Source organism: Budorcas taxicolor, chromosome 20 (genome assembly GCF_023091745.1).
Source record: "Budorcas taxicolor isolate Tak-1 chromosome 20, Takin1.1, whole genome shotgun sequence".
Taxonomy (NCBI): domain Eukaryota; kingdom Metazoa; phylum Chordata; class Mammalia; order Artiodactyla; family Bovidae; genus Budorcas; species Budorcas taxicolor.
The window spans coordinates 68,550,239-68,570,764 of record NC_068929.1 but is presented as its reverse complement, the minus strand read 5'-3'; the positions used below and the strand labels follow the sequence as shown (position 1 = coordinate 68,570,764).

The window sequence follows — 20,526 nt, the reverse complement described above, 5'->3', positions numbered from 1 at the left end:
TAGTAAGCGAAGAGAATTATGTAGACTGTTTAAATGAAGCTAAATTTCATTGATCCAGATTAAGTAGAGATTATCTAAGCTAATGGAAAGTCTAACCTAAAGTGTGTTCGGATATCTTTGGTTTTCGCTTTTATGTCCACTGAAATCACCAGAATTGGGCAAATTATATATTGCTTAGTGCAAATCCTTAAGGGAGATGATTCAAGGCTAATAAAATTTTGGCTTTAAATAACATACAGTGACATGTTTCTAAAGTTTCAAAACACATGAGACGCAGCACTTAGAGCGTGTTCTTCTATTGTGTACATGTCATTACACATGAGGCAGAGGGGTCAGGAGGACACAGCAACCAGCATCTGTTAAGCCTGTTGGAAAATCCAGGACCACAGGACCCTCTGGGGTTCTGAACGAGTGGAACCTCTTTAGAACAATTAACCTTCATTCAACTTTCTGGCCTCACAAAGACCAAGGAAATAGTGGCTTCTGTTGGGTATTGGTAAACATGTAAAGTTCAGTTAATCATTGATTGGCTGACCAAGTGTCAGATGTAATCATTAAGAAGTCACCAAGCCAGCAGGCTCTGGGGCAGAAGGCAGTTTGGACCAGACAGAGAGCAACTCTAAGAAAAGTGCTTCATGGTTAAGAATCTGCCTGCCCGTGCAGGAAACAAATGTCAGATCCCTGATCCTGAAAGACCCCATGGGCTTCAGAGCGCCTCAGCCCAGGGACCACAACTCCTGAGCCCGTGCTCTGGGACCCTCGAGCTGCAGCTACTGAGCCCAGGCACCCTAGAGGCCTCCCACTGCAACTAGAGGAAGCCTCTGCAGCAGCGAAGACTAGCACAGCCAACATTAATTAACTCATTAATTAATTACAAAAAGGAAGGTCTGAACAATATTTTTTTTTACAAAGTGCTTTGTAATCACAGGTGAACTCCCAGTCCAGCTCTGTGAAACACAGGGAGTGTGGAGAAAACTGCCAGAGAGCCTTACTTTGCAGAAATGACCCGCAGAATAATCAGCATCAAGACAGAAATGATTGTGCCCACTTTGGGCACTGGAGATGGATTGCGAGTTACGGAGGTAGCAGTTCCCTCCCTCCATAGAGTTTCTTTGCTTGTCTCTTCCTGTGGTAGAGAAGAACTAAGCTCAGAAAGCCAAGATTCTTCCACGAGCTTGAAATCAGGGACGAACTGGATGAGAGGACAAACGTGCAAAGCGATGTGAGCTACGGATCTCGGGGGAGGCAGGCTTCAGCAATCTCCTTCCACTGAGTTCTAAATGTTGGAAACTCGATGTTTTGTCTTCTTTTCACTATTCTAAACTATTAATCGTACCAGCTTTCTCCCCATCAGTTTCAAATTTGCAGTCCCTGAGCTGAGACATCCAAGTCTGGGTTTCTGCCTGGTGAAGTCAGCTTTCCCTTCTTCTAGGGAAGATGTGTTTTCAATGACTTAATTGTGGGAGGAATTTATCAAGATCTCGAGTCTCTTCTTATTGGCTTGTAATGAGCTGAGTGAGGAAGTGACTCTCAAACACCCCTGCAATTTTACTTAGCTGTGATACTGAACTTGAACCCTAAGAAGATTCTTTAGCCTTAGCCCTTTATCCCAAATATAGCTGGAAAAAATAACATAATTCAAAAGTGATGTATGATGTCTCAAAAACTGTATGCTATTCCAAAAGACTTAATAATAACAGCTCTAATAGAAAAGAGAATAATGAAAATAATCACCATCGCCAACAGTACTATATTTCTAGTGGCCTTTTCCATAGGAAATTAAATTGCATTTGACACCCAGTTTGTAATTCTAGTTGAACAAACCAAAGCCGAATAACAACCATTGTTGAGATGGTTGGTCTTTCAGTTTTCTTCTTAACTTTCTGTCTTAGCTCAGGCTGCCATAACAAAACACCAGAAGCAGGGAGTGCCAAAAGGAGATACTTACTGTTCATACTTCCGGAGGCTGGCAAGTCTGAGACCAAAGTGCCCGATGATTCACTTCTGGTGAGGGCCCTCTTCCTGGCAGATAGCCCCCTTTCTCTCATGGCAGAAAGACAGACAGAGTCTCTTCCTTTCCTTATAAGGACACTAATCTCATCATAAAGGTGGACACTCATGACCTCATCTAAACCAAATTCCCTCCCAAGGGCCCCAGCCCCTGACAGCATCACACTGGGAGCAGGGCTTCAGTGTATGCCTGTGGGAAGGACCCCCCGCCCTCTCAGTGTATGCATTCAGCTCGTAATACCTTCTGACTCTCAGCATGCTCAGGCGCAGTCATGTCTGACCCTGTGACCCGATGGACCACACCCTGCCAAGCTCGCTGTCCTTGAGATTGTCCAGGCAAGAATACTGGAGTGGGTTGCTATTTCTCTCTCCAGGAAATCTTCCTGACCCAGGGATGTCTCCCTCCATCACAGGCAGATGCTTTACCACTGATCCGCCAGGGAAGCCCTTTCTGACTCTACTCCTCCTCATCTGGAGGGATGTTAAATTTAAAGAAGGTTCCAACACGTGATCTGAAAGTCACTGGATGTTATTAACCAAAGCACCATGTGTCTGGTCCACACTAAAAGACTGAGACAAAGAGCTAAGTCACTGGAAAAGACCCTGATGCTGGGAAAGATTGAGGGCAGGAGGAGAAGGGGGCAACAGAGGATGAGATGGTTGGATGGCATCACTGACCTAATGGACATGAGTTTGCGTAAACTCTGGGAAATAGTGCAGGACAAAGGAGCCTGGTCTTTTACAGTCCGTGGGGTTGCAAAGAGCTGGACACGACTTAGAAACCAACTACAAGAGATGGATTAAAAGCAAAGGTCCTGAGGCCAGGGCATAGCACGAATGTAATTCTTCGGGGGTTGCAGCAAATGCCGAGGAGACGGGATTGGGATTCTCTGAAGCCGTGTTTGAGAGCTCAGTTAAGGGAGATTGTACCTGATCATTTTCTCTCCCAAGCAAGAACATTGTTTATTTAAGCCAAATTTGCTGCATACGAGATGCAGTGAGCTTGCTGAATATTCATTTGCAGCTCTGTTCATCGAGTTCTTATAATCCCTTTTATTTTCCTTTGACTTATAATTGGTGTTTTTGCATATTTATGATCTGTTTGTTTTAAGCTGAGGACCTGTTTTAAATTCTGTGATGTCCTTTCTCCCCCAGCCCTGTGCAGTTTGCTGACAGAGAAACCATGGCTTTGAGGGATGGGGCTTCCTCAGTACCATTGCCTCATCCCACACTCAGCTGGCACGTACCCCGACTGCTGACATCTGTGAACCCTGTAGTTCACAGCCCTGAACCTAAGATAACAATGAGAGAACTGAACAATTTTAAAACTCAAAGTGAAAGAGGACAGTGAAAAAGTTGGCTTAAATCTCAACATTCAGAAAACTAACATCATAGCATCTGATCCCATCACTTCATGGCAAATATATGGGAAAACAGTGAAAACAGTGGCTGACTTTATTTTTCTGGGCTCCAAAATCACTGCAGATGGTGATTGCAGCCATGAAATTAAAAGATGCTTACTCCTTAGAAGGAAAGTTATGACCAACCTAGACAGCATATTCAAAAGCAGAGACATTACTTTGCCAACAAAGGTCCATCTAGTCAAGGCTATGGTTTTTCCAGTGGTCGTGTATGGATGTGAGAGTTGGACTGTGAAGAAAGCTGAGTGCCAAAGAATTGATGCTTTTGAAGTGTGGTGTTGGAGAAGACTCCTGAGAGTCCCTTGGACTGCAAGGAGATCCAACCAGTCCTAAAGGAGATCAGTCCTGGGTGTTCATTGGAAGGATTGACGTTGAAGCTGAAACTCCAATATTTTGGCCACCTGATGTGAAGAGCTGACTCATTTGAAAAGACCCAGATGCTGGAAAAGATTGGGGGCAGGAGGAGAAGGGGATGACAGAGGATGAGATGGCTAGATGGCATCACCGACTTGATGGACATGAGTTTGGGTGGACTCCGGGAGTTGGTGATGGACAGGGAGGCCTGGCGTGCTATGGTTCATGGGGTCACAAAGAGTCAGACATGACTGAGCGACTGAACTGAACTGAAGACAGTCACAGAGGACCTGAGTGGCCACCAAATCCTTGTGATAATTCCTCGAATGTTTGAAGACAGTGAGGTCCCTTCCTTAAATGTCCTTTGCCCAGGTGAAATAACCCTGCATGGGAATTAAAGACACAGACATAGATAAAATAGATTAACTAATGAGAACCTACTGAGTAGGACAGGGAACTCTACTCAATGCTCTGTGGTGACCTAAATGGGAAGGAAATCCAAATACGAGGGGATATGTGCATGCATATAGCTGATTCGGGCTGCTCAGGTGGCACAGTGCTTAAGAACCCACCTGTCAATGCCGAAGACGTGGGTTTGATCCCTGGGTCCGGAAGATCCCCTGGAGGAGGAAATGGCAACCCACTGCAGTATTCTTGCCTGGAGAATCCCATGGACAGAGGAGCCTGGTGGGCTATAGTCTATGGAATCTAAGAGTCGGACACAACTTAGCAACTAAACAGCAAAAAATAGCTAATTCACTTTGCTGTACAGCAGAAACTAACACAACATTGTAAAACAACTTTACTCCAATAAAAACTAATTTATCAAAAGAAGGAACGCTGCTCAGCTCCTTCTTCTCTGGTCTCCTGACCCAGTTAGAAACAGCCTCACTTTGTTACTTTGCTCTGAGTACTTGGGCACACCAACAACTCCAGTGTCACGATCAAGTGCTCTGGGGACCACAGTGTGGTCTCCAAACTGCAGCCACTTAAAAGGACTTTAAATGATGGAGGCGCTTTATAGCATCAAATGCAAATGCTCTCTAAAGGAAAACCATGTTAGCTGCTTTCAGCGCTTACACAGGTCTCTTTGGAAATTCTTCAGAATCACTTTCCCCATACCCTAGTAGAGAGTTGAATTGCATTGGGTGAACCCGTCCTGACTCGTTTCCTGGGGTCATGTTTTATTTAAGCCAAATTTGGTCTTGTGGCAGTGGTCCAGGACAATCCTTTAAAGTCTTCAGGGGCTTACCCTCCACTCTCTGAATATGTTAGAACTTTGTTTCTTCACCTATAAGATGAAATAACAAGAGGGGCCACCCTCCTGGGTGTTTTACTTTCTGGACTCTTGCAAGGATGAAATGAGGTGTGTTTGGAAGATCAATGATGATGCAGTGAAAGAAACAGAACCAGTTTTCTGGTAGATACCAGCCTTCCCACCAGCACAGGATTGGTGTTTTATGCATCTCCTGAGAATCACGGACAAGTGCTGATGACTCCTCCCCCACACATGTCAAGTGATGATGGGAATGTGGAAAGTGACAGAGGACCCTGTCTCTGTGGCGAGTGGGCGGAGTCCGGTTTGCACAGACTCTGGAGCATGGGTCACGCTCCATTTCAAGGCCGAGTTTGCATCTTCAGCCTACTGTTATTACCTTAAACAATTTACTTTCTTCACGATGTCCCTAGAGAGGCCAAGTTTTCCCTCCTATTTTCTGACAGATGTGAGAGGTGCTAAATGAAGCAATTAGATAAAAGAAAGCATCAAGACAGTATGATGTTATAAAATAAATCCAACATTGTGAAAATAGGATTTTTTAATGTGTCTTCTGCTTAACATCTTCTAGGAAACAAGATGCTGTGATATTAGTTTTGAAAAGAAAATCCCAACTGCATCACTTCCTTGTGCCCTAGGTTTCCTAGAGTCATAATATAAATGCGCCCTTTTGAAAGAAAAATGCTCTAGGACATCAGTCACATTTGTAAATGTGTGTAGTTATTAAAATACCAGGACTAATTCTATTAACCTTAGAATACAGTACTTTAGGACGAAAGCAGGTATCAGGAAAATGCTTGTAATTTGATTAAATTTTCCACCAGAAGAGAAATGCCATAACTGCTTGGCATTAAAATGCTTAGCTGTTTATTTCTTGAGCATTTCTTTGCACATCTGAATAAAAATCCATAAATGCATTCTTTCCGGTTATCTGTAGCCACAGAGGGTTGGAATAACATGTTGTTTGAAGCAATGCCACATCCATTGCCCAGATTAACAAACAAATAACCAAAAGAAGGCTTTTCCTTAAGAACCTTGACATCGCAAAGCTGCCAGGGCCCTGGGTCAGGCCGACAGTGTAGTAACAGAGACGCCCTTTCATCCTTCCTGCTAGGGGAGCCAGGGGCACTGAGGATGGCTTCATTCAATTCCCTTGCTTCCATTTGGTTCTTATTTTGGAAGAACTGACTTCCTAAAATGTTTGCATCTTTGATGGCATTTTTAAGGAAAAAAAAAAAGAAGCTCTCATAGATAAGCATGGTTATTATTATTATTATTTCCGCTGCGCCTAATAAGGAGAGAGACAGTTCTTCTAATTCTGGGCCATCTGGTTTGTGTTAGGGCTTCTCGTTCCTGCTTCTTTGGGCTGCTGTTCTTCAAAGCAAACCCAGCAGTGACAGTTTGCAGACTCTTTAGTGAAGTAAGAGACGGTCCTTTTGCAGAAGTGAGGAGTGAAAGGGCTAAAGTAAGATCGTATGGACAGCTGAGTATTCTTCCTGGGCAGGACAATTATAGGTTGTTTTCAACTTTTCTATATTTTCTCTTTCACCCCAAATTTTTGTGAACCCAAACTGTTTTGATCAACAGAGGAACACGTGATGTGCTTTGAAAGGGTCCTATATTCTTACATAAATTCTAGGTAATGGGGAGTATGCCTTCTCTAGGCTCAGTGAACACAGGTTCCATGTGACAACAATCTGCATCAGTCACCTAGTATCATGATAATGCTGAGTAAGAACCATGAAATCTTGGTGCCCACAGTAGTGGACTGTGGGTTGGCTGCCAGTCTCTGTTCCAGGGGTACCTCATCTTCCATATTCTTTTCCTGATGAAATACAAAAGAGACACCCCAAACATGCCAGACCTTCCAAACCTGGGCTGGATCTGGCTCTCGGTTACTACCACCCACACGGCATTAGCTGCAGCAGATCACGTTTGTTGTTGTTCAGTCACTCAGCTGTGTCTGACTTTTTGCAACCCCATGCAATGCAGCACGCCAGGCCTCCCTGTCCTTCACCATCTCCCAGAGCTTGCTCAAACTCATGTCCATTGAATCAACAGAGCCATCCAACCATCTCATCCTCTGTCATCCCCTTCTCCTCCTGCCTTCAATCTTTCCCAGCGTCAGGCTCTTTTCTAATGAGTCAGCCTTTCACATCAGGTGGCCAAAGGATTGGAGCTTCAACTTCAGCATCAGTCCTTCCAATAAATATTCAGGATTGATTCCCTTAGGATTGACTGGTGTGATCTCCTTGCAGTCTAAGGGACTCAAGAGTCTTCAACACCATAGTTCAAAAAGCATCAATTCTTCAGGGCTCAGCCTTCTTCGTGGTCCAACTCTCACATCCATACATGACTTAGTGGAAAAATCATAGCTTTGACTAGACGGACCTTTGTAGGCAAAGTAATGTCTCAGCTTTTTAATATGCTGTCTAGGTTTGTCATAGCTTTTCTTCCAAGCAGATCACATGGCTGAGCCCAAAGATAAGAGAGGACAGCAAAATCACCCGTGAGAGGGCACGGATCCAAGAAGCAGATGGGATCCATTTTTGTTAAATAAATAAAAATGTTAGTTTTGGTACAGAAATGAAATCAACCTTGAGCAGAGTCATCTCTTTGCAGACTCTTGCCCAAGTACCTTGTATTGTTGCGTTTGTGAACGATAAATGCTCACCCTATTGAGTGGCTGTTTGTGTCCTCAGATCCTGGCCAACGTGATCATCTTCATCTGCGGGAACCTGGCGGGGGCGTACCATAAGCACCTCATGGAGCTCGCTCTGCAGCAGACGTATCAGGACACGTGCAACTGCATCAAGTCCCGGATCAAGCTGGAATTTGAAAAACGTCAGCAGGTAAAATACACCTTCGGTCTTACTTCCACGTTACTTGAGATGGTATTGGAATGATGTCACTGCTAATGTCGAGGGTACAGTTCATCCACTGACGGGCATCAGCAGGAAGCCAGAGTAGCCATCTGGTCGTCCTGCCCGCCCAGCTTTGGGCTGTATGCCCAGTGGATTGAATTGTAAACCGAAGAGCAGAGATGGCATCTTCAGACTCAAACCCAGCCCCCACCCCCAGGATCACCCACGTGCTGACAGCTACATCAACCACCATCAACACGAGGCTGGGGAAATTCAAATAATAATGATAATGATGATTGTTATAGTGACTCTTGGTTAAGACACTCATTGTTGGTTACAGCACATTTCTCTGTGATAGTGTTTGTGGCCAGGGTTTGTCCCAGCTGAAATCTGCCTGTGCCATTAACAATACTTCGTTTAGTGTCTGTTTTCCACCTGGGATGCTGAAATGGGATGAGGTGATGAAATGAGATGAGATGCGTGAACTTGTCCTTGAGGGAGATGATTGGAGTTGGGAGGGAGGGTGTGGTAGGGAACTAGTTGTAGTGTCAGGGGCTGTCATTGCTGTGGGTGATACATGGACACCTACATCAGGAGAATACATAGGCTCTGATGACACGCTGTAAAAATAAGAAATGGAGATAAGCCAGGGGTGGAAGTAGCAAATCCACGTGGTCTCATCCAAGATGGTGGCCAGCAGATGAAGCAGACATGCTTTGGAGGGGAAACCAAGGTGGGGTCCTGTACTTGACATGTTTAACGTCAGGTCTCAGCAGAAGATCCATGTGAATAGTTTTCTTTTTGCCCTTGAGTTTTCAAATTTATCAGCAGGAACCCAGTTTCCATCTCTAAAGATTATGGTTGTTAGCATGACTCTCTAGCATGAAACCCACACTCCCTTCTCTGAGTGCATTCATCAGTATTTGACACATAATTGTGTCACTATCATTCATTAAATTGTATTTAGTCCATTTTATATCATTGTATTAAAATGTATTTATGGTGGTGAGAGCAAAAAAAATCCCTTAAATACTTATACCAGACTTTTATTTGTGTAAGAACTGATGAATAGTAATTTTACTCCTTTTTGAAAACAGGGAGTTCTGTTTGTTCATCTAATAAATATTAATTGAGCACCTAGATTGTGGAGGGCATGATTCTAGGCATTGGCATGTGGCTATAAATATTGCTTTCTCACTGATATTAGCAAATCTAATGGGTTGTTTTAAAAACATTTTGTTTTGCAACATGCATAGCAGAAGTATTCAGTAATTACTGTTTAGTTCTTTGGTCTCTATGTATATCAAACTCTGGATTGCATTAAGAGAAATAGACAGTTGTTAACATGGGACAGTTAACCAGTAAAACTTCATATACTATGCATTTATTCATGTTCAGTAATGGTTCAAATCTAGGTTCTAGAAAATTCTGTAGTTTCAACACACAGCACTTAGTCTTCACAATTGTCCCCTCTACAGAGTTCAAATGTTGTAAGGTAGACCGCTTCCTTTTTCTGGAGAAGGCAATGGCACCCCTCTCTAGCACTCTTGCCTGGAAAATCCCATGGATGGAGGAGCCTGGTAGGCTGCAGTCCATGGGGTTGCTAAGAGTCGGGCACGACTGAGCAACTTCACTTTTGCTTTTCACTTTCATGCATTGGAGAAGGAAATGACAACCCACTCCAGTATTCTTGCCTGGAGAATCCCAGAGACAGAGGAGCCTAGTGGGCTGCCGTCTATGGGGCTGCACAGAGTCAGACACGACTGAAGTGACTTAGCAGCAGCAGCAGCTGCTTCCTTTTTCAAACAGTGGTGACTGGATACGTTTGGTCCCGCCAGTCATATTTAACTTTCTTTTCCATCACCTTCACCAAGGTTAGGAAGAACTGAAATTCCAAGTCAGCGGATTATATAACCTAATATTTATAGTACCAGCTTTGACAGAACACTAAGTCAGACTGTTGACCTTTTCTACACTGCCTCTTTCCATGAAGAGACCTTGAGCAGCCAAGACCAGATGTCATCCCTTGTCACCATGATCTCCGGGTCCATGTGGTCAGAAAGGTGATGCTCTGACCTTACGTGGCTCCAGAACTAGAGCAGTGAGGCACACCTCGTGTTACAGACTTTGTGGAACCATCATGGAAGATACTATTAGAACATCTATTTACAAGTTCTAGGAAAAAGAGTCAAGGATCTTTTTTAAAATATGTAAGGAGAAAAGGGACACTGCAGAAAAAGAAGAACTAATACTTTGTTGTTGTTGTTCAGGCGCTCAGTCGTGTCTGAGTCTTTGCTACCCCATGGATTGTGACGCTCCAGGCCTCCCTGTCCCTCACTATCTTTCCCGGAGCTTGCCCAAGTTCATGTCCACTGAGTCTATGATGCTATCTGACCAACCATCTTATCCTCTGCCACCCTCTTCTCCTTTTGCCCTCAGTCATTCTCAGCATCAGGGTATTTTCCAACGAGTTGGCTGTTTGCATCAGGTAGCCAAAGTATTGGAGGGTTAGCTTCAGCATCAGTCCTTCCAGTGATGTTTAATAAAATATAATTTGACACAGTGTACGAATTTTGCTACCAAAGTTGGGAGTGAGCTGTCAGGGTCTAGGGCCCAGAATGCAGTACTTCTGTTAAGATTTTGAAAACTATGTTTCTAGGATAGAATAAAGGTCCATAGTTGTTGTTGTTTTTTTCTCCAGTTCAGTTCAGTTCAGTCACTCAGTCGTGTCCGAGTCTTTGTGACCCCATGAACTGTAGCATGCCAGGCCTCCCTGTCCATCACCAACTCCCGGAGTTCATTCAGACTCACATCCATCGAGTCGGTGATGCCATCCAGCCATCTCATCCTCTGTTGTCCCCTTCTCCTCCTTCCCCCAATCCCTCCCAGCATCAGTCTTTTCCAGTGAGTCAGATCTTCCCATGAGGTGGCCAAAGTATTGAAGTTTCAGCTTCAGCATCAGTCCTTCCAATGAACACCTAGGACTGATCTCCTTTAGGATGGACTGGCTGGATCTCCTTGCAGTCTAAGGGACTCTCAAGAGTCTTCTCCAACACCACAGTTCAAAAGCATCAATTCTTCGGCTCTCAGCTTTCTTCACAGTCCAACTCTCACATCCACACATGACCACTGGGAAAACCATAGCCTTGACTAGATGGACCTTTGTTGGCAAAGTAATGTCTCTGCTTTTTAATATGCTGTCTAGGTTGGGCATAACTTGCCTTCCAAGGAGTAAGTGTCTTTTAATTTCATGGCTGCAATCATCATCTGCAGTGATTTTGGAACCCAAAAAAATAAAGTCTGACACTGTTCCCACTGTTTCCCCATCTATTTGCCATGAAGTGATGGGACCGGATGCCATGATCTTCATTTTCTGAATGCTGAGCTTTAAGCCAACTTTTTCACTCTCCTCTTTCACTCTCATCAAGAGGCTTTTTAGTTCCTCTTCACTTTCTGCCATAAGGGTGGTGTCATCTGCATATCTGAGGTTTTGATATTTCTCCCGGCAATCTTGATTCCAGTTTGTGCGTCATCCAGCCCAGCGTTTCTCATGATGTACTCTGCATAGAAGTTAAATAAGCAGGGTGACAATATACAGCCTTGACGTACTCCTTTTCCTATTTGTTTTCTTCCAGACCAGCATGTAATTAAATGGGAATGAAAATTTTCCATAATTAATAAAATCAGTAAGGTATGAATGTACAGATTTAAGGAAACAAAAATTAGCCAATGACAAGCTAGGTGCCCCTCATACAGAAGAGTGGCCTCAGAGACCATGACGCTGGTGTTGCCGCAGACCAAAGTAAGCTCTGAAGACTCCGTGTGTCATTTCTTATCCATCCGTTGCCGCAAAACATAAAAAAAATTTTTTTTTGACGTGTAGTTGATTTTACCGTGTTGTGTCAGGAGTATAACAAAGTGATTCACATGTGTATATATATCTTTGTCGGTATCTGTAGATAGATACCTGAATATGTTGTATGTATATTGTATATTTGCTTCATTCACAGTCACTGAGGCAAACAACAGTGTCCTTGAGAGTGCTTCATTCAGGTGTAGGGGGGTTAGATGACTTGTTTCAGCCCCCGTCTGGATAAAATCTTTGCATCCATTTTAAGGTTGTATCTCCAGTTACCACAGGATGAGCTGACACTCCTGGAGGCTGAGGGCCACCATTTTGAATAGTTACCGGGTGCCTTTTGCAGCTTCCTGCCACGCTCAGACCTTGGGGAGGAGGGCAGATGTCCTGTGAGCCCAGGAAGCTGGTCCTTGTGCAGCCCCGCTAGGGGTTATCAACACAGTTGAGATTACTGGGAAGGGTCTAGGGGTTCTACAGTCTTTTCAAAATCGCTCAACTCTGTACTTTCTTTTCTTCAAATTTTGTGCTTTTTTTTTCCTAGAGGCAAATGAGGTAAATTTCTAGTGATTAAAACCATTTTTTGAACAACATGGCTATTTGTACTCTAAGATTTGAGGAGAAGAAGGAATGAAAAATGTGAGCAGAGGTTTTCTCAGTGTTTGTGTTCTTGCCCTAAAAATGCCCTCGTGGATAAACACTATTTTTTTTTTTTCTTAGTGTGTGAGAAACTTAATGCACTCAATTAGTATTGAAGCCGCCTTTGGGGCCTGAAAGTGGTGTGTTTTGACTTCTGTCTTAAGTTTCACATCCTGCAGTAAAAGCCGTTTCTTGTGCACCGTGTCAGCGCAATAGAGGCTCTTTATCAAACCTGAGTCAACAGAGGTGTTTCTCCCTGGAGTATGTGATAGATGCTCCGGAATTGACGAGAGCTGGAGTCAGGGCAAAACAGAAACCCTCTCTCTTAACTGCTGGGGCAGTGGAAATATCTGTGGCCTCTGTAGGACTGAAAACTAGGTTTGCTTTTTTAATAGAGAGAAAATAAACACGCTTCGATTTATATGTTGTCTTTGTTTTCAAATAATGTAATTGTGAGAATCTTTATGTGGACTGCCTTCTTCTGGAAACACCCTGTGGGTTGAATATGATAGAATATGCCTTTCAGTGGAGAATGCTAGTCAAGTGAGGTGGGGACACCGTGTTATTCCTGAATCTGTTCCCCACTGTGGGGGCTTAGTGAACCAGTAGGCTCCCTGCGTCTCCTTGGGGGCAAAATTGTGCAGATTTCAATAGAACAAGTAAGTGGTCCTTTTGTGTTCATGGTTGAGTAGATAAATAAACGTATCCATCTTTATCCTGATACGATAGCCGGTAATGTTAGGGCATTACCAGATGTATTGCGCAAATCATTTAAAATGCTAGGTAGAGTTTGTTGGAGCTGTTTCCGGTTTGGGATGCTAAAACGTGGTTCCTTTTCACGAGGGAATGGATAACAGAAGGAATGGCGTCTGTTCGCGTTCTCGTCACGAGCCAGGCTGCCTACTTAGTTCTTTCACATTTGCTGTGCTGCCAGGTTCCTATTGCTGTTGTGACAAATGACCACAAGCCCAGTGGCTTAAACAGAACAAATTCAGCATTGTATAGTTCTGGAGATCCGAGGTCCAAAATCAGTCTCGTGAGTTCTGTCACGGTGCTGGCAGCGCTGGATTCCTGGAGGCTCTGAGGGCAGAATCCAGTTGCCTTTTCAAGCTTCTAGAGCCTTCCTGAATCCTCAGGTCCCAGCCACTTCCTCCATCCTCAAATCCAGCAGCACAGATTCCAGCTTCTCTCTCCTCTCTCTCTCTGTCTGTCTTTCTCTTCACCCCCTTCTCAGATCTCTGACAGTGCTCTTGCATCTTCTTCCTACCCTTTCATTATCCCTCCTGCCTCCCCGCCATAAGGGTAATCCAGGAAAATCTCCCCACCTCAAGGTCCTTAATTATATCTTCGAAGTTCTGGGTTTTCCATATAAGGTAACACAGTCACGGGTTCTGGGGATTATTAATTGAACAGGGTGCTTTTTACAGGTTCATTATTCAGCCAACCATCCTGTCTTCTTAATATGCTTATGAACTCCATGACCTAAGTCTCTTTTCCCACTTATGTCAAAGTAACTGAAGAGTTGACTCGTTGGAAAAGACCCTGATGCTGGGAGGGATTGGGGGCAGGAGGAGAAGGGGACGACAGAGGATGAGATGGCTGGATGGCATCACGGACTCGATGGATGTGAGTCTGAGTGAACTCCGGGAGATGGTGATGGACAGGGAGGCCTGGCGTGCTGCGATTCAAGGGGTCGTAAAGAGTCGGACATGACTGAGCGGCTGAACTGAACTGAACTATCAAGTTACTTGTCCAAGACCACTCAGCTCTTAAGTGTGGATATTTCTGCCTCTCATGTTGGTTCTGCCTAAGTTTTTTGGAGTTATCTTTGAGAATAGAGATTTTTCTTACCCATGAAGGACTTTTTAAGTTAACTATGTTGTTTTCCATTACTAGTTACATAAGAAAGCATAAGACAGTATCACACACTTCTCTGACATCATTAGGTTATGCATTGCCGTGGTAAGCCACGTATTGTCCATGAGAATGTTAGAAATTTACATGAAAGATCATTCCCACAAGAAGCCACAGTGTTAAATCTGTCTGTGGCTGGATTTCCATTCTGCGGTGGACCCTGGAGGCAGACCGCCTGAGTTGAATCTTGGTTATGTTATCTCTTTGTATGACCTTGGTCAAATTCTCTCACTTCTCCATGTCTCGGTTCCTCTGATGGAAGTTGTTCTACTTAATTTCTTACCAAATTTCAGAGTCTTTCTAGCATTCAAAATGGTGACCTGTTAAGAAAGTGATCATGAGCTGGTCTTGCATTGAATTCTCATGACATCATGCCCTCAGTTCAGTTCAGTTCAGTCGCTCAGTCGTGTCCGACTCTTTGAGACCCCATGGACTGCAGCACGGCAGGCCTCCCTGTCCATCACTAACTCCTGGAACTTGCTCAAACTCATGTCCATTGAGTCGGTGATGCCATCCAACCATCTCATCTTCTGTTGTCCCCTTCTCCTCCCGCCATCAATCTTTCCTAGCATCAGGGTCTTTTCAAATGAGTCAGTTCTTCACATCAGGTGGCCAAAGTATTGGAGTTTCAGCTTCAGCATCAGTCCTTCCAATGAATATTCAGGACTGCTTTCCTTTAGGATGGACTGGCTGGATCTCCTTGCAGTCCAAAGGACTCTCAAGAGTCTTCTCCAACACCACAGTTCAAAAGCATCAATTCTTCTGTGCTCAGCTTTCTTTATAGTCCAACTCTCACACCCATACATGACCCCTGGAAAAACCACAGCTTGACTAGACGGACCTTTGTTGGCAAAGTATGTCTAATGATATAATGCCCTAACATTAAACAAATCAGCTGCCACCCTGGTGAAACCATTGACTGCACTGAGGCTGGAGGGTGAGATAGGTGCTGGCTATGCCATCCCCTGAGTGCTCTCCATTATAAGTTCCCTTCCTCCTTGAAGCAAACAGATCAAACAGAGAAAAGTTCTGCTCTATCTGCTAGAACATGTGATGGAGAGTCCTTCCAAACGCTTTTTTATCAGCCCCATGTCACTCCGTTGGGGAGCTTACTTTTCACCAGCAGAATGGATGGTGTGAGGCAATCACACAGCTGCCCACGCTACAGGACTTGTCACCTACCCCCGTTGTCTGCATCTGAGTTGGCACATGGAGTCCAGGGTGGAGCATCTCACAGTATATGCCTCTTGATAAAAACCGAATTGAGTGAGCTCAAGAAGAGTTCAAGCTAGTGAGACTTTCTCACTGCAGTTCCTGAAGCGTGAAAGCAGCAAGTTTTAGTAGAAATGTTACCCGTGACCTTTAGGTAGGATTATGCGACCAGCAGAGACAGCAGAGAATGTTGTTGTTCCATTGCTCAGTCGTGTCCGACTCTTTGCGACCCCATGGACTGCAGCACGCCAGGCTTCCTTGTCCTTCACCATCTCTTGGAGCTTGCTCAAACTCATGTCTGTTGAGTCAGTGATGCCATCCAGCCATCTCATCCTCTGTCGTCCCCTTCTCCTGCCTTCGATCTCTCCCAGCATCAGGGTCTTTTCCAATGAGCAGAGGATGAGAAACGTAAAACACCACACAGTATGTACGGTTTGGTTCGGATAGGCTGACCCCACCTGTGTCCTCAAAGATCCTGAATGAGACTTTGCTTCCAACCCCACGCCCATCCACTTTTTATCCATTTTATTTAATAACCAATCGTATAGTTTTTCCTTCGGTATCTCCTCCTTGAAGAAGTTGTATAATTCCTGGTCCCCGCTTCTTTCTGTTTTATTAAGTGGTGAGTTACCTGCTTTTCTCAGGTATCGTTCCCTTGATGGAGAGGACACAGTCCACCTGCCACCACTTTTTCTCAGCACTCCTTAGTGAAAGATCGGATGACGGAGAAGATAGCACCTGTTTTACTTGAAAGTTGTAACAGTGAAGGGTTGAGATTTCGTAAGAGAGTTCTCTTCACAGTGTTTACCATTTGAATGCATCGGAATGGAGTTCAAGAATTGCTTAAACAGTTTGCGCTGCATTGTATCTTACTGATTGCTTCAGTTCTCATGAAGCTCAGATATTATGTCTCATTGAGAAATACCAGGGTAATATATTTCTGGATGTTGCAGTGTATATTATGCCATAAGGCTTATGGGTACTTTTGATGAGAAATAAAAATGAATTCCAGAAAAAAATATATAAGTAACTCTCAAACCATCAAGCCCGAAATATTTTCTGATGAGTCCTTTAGTTAGAATGGATGGGATTAGAACGTATTTTCAAAGACTGCGATGAGGGCTACGCTGTGAATGTATACTCTGGCTCCTTTAAGGAGAAATCAACAATTCTACATCGATGATCAAGGGCAAAGAGGAGGAAGACAGCTGGAATCACTGTCAAGTCTTGATGCCTAATGAAGACCGCCACTGCAGGAGGCTAGTAATAGGGGCTCAAAATAGCATTAGTGTTCATTCTGTAAAAAGTTAGACATCCTGTTCTAAATGGAAAAAAGTAAAATACAGTTACATTAATTAATCAAGATGACTTTTAATTAATTAAATATATGCAAATGTCTTTTTGTATAATGACAGTAGAAAAGCTGGGCTTCTCTGGCTGCTCAGACAGTTAAAAATTTGCCTGCAATGTGGGAGACCTGGGTTTAGTTCCTGGGTTGGGAAGATCCCCTGGAGGAGGGCGTGGCAACCCACTCTGTATTTGTGCCTGGAGAATCCCATGGACAGAGGAGCCTGGAGGGCTACAGTCCATGAGGTCTCAATGAGTTGGACACGACTGAACGATTTAGCACAGTAGAAAAGGCTATATGGTAAAATAAAACCTCCAGAAATTTCCTCCCTGTAAGCCACTTGAACAAAACCCCCATCCAGTGTCCATGGTCAGGAAGCCATTCGCCTGTCTTGTTGGAGAAACACCTGGGGAACATTTATATTCCTGCAGATCGTCACAGGTTCACCTTTGTTGATAATACTGTTGTTGTTTGGTTGGTCAGTCGTGTCCAACTCTTGCAACCCCGTGGACTGTAGCCCTCCAGGCCTCTCTGTCCCTGGGATTCTCCAGGCAAGAATACTGGAGTGGGTTGCCATTTCTTTCTCCAGGGTGGATCTTCCTGACCCAGGGATCGAACCTGTGTCTCATATCTCCTGCACTGACTGGTGGATTCTTTACCACTGAGCCAGCAGGGAAGCCAGTTGATAATACTAGAGAAACACACACACACACACAAAAAGAAGCACCTGGTTGTGATATTTTTGCCTTCTGAAAGTTTTCAGTTTCCCTTGGAGATCGTCTGTTTTTTATACCCTGTGATGCACTGTTTTGATGCCGACAAGACTGTATATAGTAGGCAAAAAATAATCTAGTGGAAATATTCACGTAAGATCAACATCACTTGATATGAGTAACATGAACCCAATAAAAAAGAGTTCCAGAATTAGTCCTTTGGTGGCAGTCTCCGTTCTTCTGGTATGTGTCACACACCAGAGAAAACTCAAAGTCAAAGTCAAATGCCAAGTATCCTGTGATTGCAATCGGATCTTACTTCCGGCAGGCGTAATCACAGGTAGTCCAGGATACCTGATGGTGGGGAAGAAGGCTGTTGGGACTCACTGGCATGGGAAGTGATTGATTTTCTATGTTTAATAGTTTATCACCCTGAGCACAGTCACAGATAAAAATACCTCGCGTGGCCCTAGGGCTGTGTGTGCCGAACCATGGCACCCACCAATGTTTCTAACAAATTGAAAAGCATGAGTTAGGAGCTTTAGAATGTTGTTCGTGTGTGTATGTTTTCAAACGGTGTTACTCTCTGGAATTCTCCCTTTTTAAGTTGCTGAAAACTTCTATTTCGCAGTTTTGTCTTTTTGATTACCTGCCATGTGCCAAGGGATTAGCCCGGGGAACAGAGTAGTGTTTTAGTAGTAGGCCAACGGCCCCGTGTGTCTTTGGGCTTCTATTCGAATTGCAGGAGATGGACCATAGCTGTCTGAAGGCAGAATTCTCATGAGAAGTTACAGAAAGATAATGTGACAGAGCTAAGTGGCATAAGCCGAGGGGCATGTTGGAGGGGCCAACCAGCAGTTTCTCTGGGGACGTTTCTCAGCCGAGTTGTAACATGAATCCCGGGAGGATGCGTCCCTGTGATTACACGATGAACTACGCTCTCAGCAGGAGTGGGCCTGCAAAAGTCCAGACTCAGGAACCAGATTGGCCTGTCTGGGGGACACAGAAGTCAGTGGAATTGTTGGGTAAGAGAGGAGAGGGGAGGGGAAGACAGGAGCTAGATGCTGGACCACATACTGGGCCTCGCAAGGTGAGTGAAGGACTTCGGGCTTTATTAGATGTGGAGTGGAAAGTTACAAAAGCGTTTTGAGTAAGGCTGTGAAACAAACTGGCCAACATTATGTTTATCTATTTTTTTTTTTATTGAAGTGTAGTTGATTTACAACGCTGTGTTAATTTGTGCTGTGCAGAGGAGTGATTCAGTCATACAGACATTCTTTTTATTTTTCCCATTATGATTTATCAAAGGATAGTGAACATCGCTCCCTCTGCTATACAGTAGGACAATGTATATATATACTAGTTTGCATCTGCTAATCCCAAATTCCCAGTCCTTCCCTCCTCTACCCCCTCCCCTTGGGCAGCTACAATCTGTTCCCCATGTCTGTGAGTCTGTTTCTGTTTGGTAAAGAAGTTCATCAGTATCACTTTCTGGATCCCTGATATAAGTGATATCATACGACATTTGTCTGTGTCTGACTGACTTCACTTAGTGTGACAATCTCTAGGTCCATCCATGTTGCTGCAAATGGCTTTATTTCACTCTTTTTCTGGCGGAGCAGTATTCCACTGGATATATTCCACATCTTTGTCCATTCAGCTATCAATGGACGTTTAGATTGTTTCCATGTCTTAGCCATCGTGACCAGTGCTGCTGTGTACGTAGGAGTGCATGTATCTGTTTGAATTGTACTTTTATGGCTAATATTCTTAAAGGATCTCTCTGGCGACTGATGAAGAATGGATTGAGGAGGAAGTGCAGCCAGGATGACCTCCTGAAAGCTATAGCGATAGTCCAGGCCTGAGCCAGGAAGAGCTTGGGTCAGAGTGCACACATTCAGGACTTACTATGAAATGAAACCAGTATAGATCGCTGTTGGATTAGATGTTGGGTGAGAAGAAAATAAAAATAATTCCTAAGTGAAAATTCCAGCCATCGGATCATGGTTGGTGTGCCACTTCTTAGATTTCGGGGTCTTTGGGAATGATGTTGGTTGGGGGTTGGGAGTAGAGTAGAAATCAAGAGATGAGTTTTGAACAGTTAAGTTTGAGATCCCTAGTCTATGTCCTAAGGAGACGCCACGTTGGCAGTTGTAAATAAAATCCAGAGCCAAAATGTAGATGCGGAAGTCATCAGTGTATGAAGCGAAGTGAAGTGAAGTCGCTCAGTCGTGTCCAACTCTTTGCGACCCCATGGACTGTAGCCCACCAGGCTCCTCCATCCATGGGATTCTCCAGGCAAGAACACTGGAGTGGCTTGCCATTTCCTTCTCCAGGAGATCTTCCCAACCCAGGGATCGAACCCCGGTCTCCTGCATTGCAAGCGGACGCTTTAAAGGACAAAATGAGAGTCCCTAGGGAGAGATTAGGGTTAGAAAAGACAAAAATGAGCCAGGACCAATCCCCAAAGCACACCAATATTTGAGAAGAAATAAGAGGAAAACAGGGAGCCATTCACTGAAAAAGACCAACCATTATATGAGAGGAAAGCCAGAGAGTATGGTTCAGTAGAAGCCAAAGAAGGGAGTTTGGGGGCCAGCATTCAACTTGGTCCAGTGGTGAGTCACAGAGGGCAGAGTGTGGGGAAGGGTCCAGTAGTCCTGGCAGCCTGCCTGTCACCTAGGCAGAGGGGTTAAATTGAACGGGAGGTGAGGAAGGGCTGCTGTGAGTATTGATGGCTCCTTTGACACATGTAGCAGGAAAGAGGAGCCAAAAGTGCTCCTGTTTTACCATTTAGCTTTTCTACTGCAATGCAGGAGACCCCAGTTTGATTCTTGGGTCAGGAAGATCTGCTGAAGAAGGGATAGGCTACCCACTCCAGTCTTCTTGGGTTTCCCTTGTGGCCCAGCTGGCAAAGAA

At 44.3% G+C, this 20,526-nt stretch overlaps 1 protein-coding gene across 1 annotated transcript in view; it reads left to right on the top strand.

Moving 5' to 3' along the window:
• The window catches only part of ADCY2 (adenylate cyclase 2), a 460,851-nt gene that overhangs the window by 222,536 nt on the left and 217,789 nt on the right, over positions 1-20,526 (top strand). Inside the window, exon 4 of the mRNA XM_052659207.1 lies at positions 7,764-7,913. Coding sequence (XP_052515167.1) covers positions 7,764-7,913 — 150 coding nt within the window. The remainder of the gene's footprint in view (positions 1-7,763; positions 7,914-20,526) is intronic.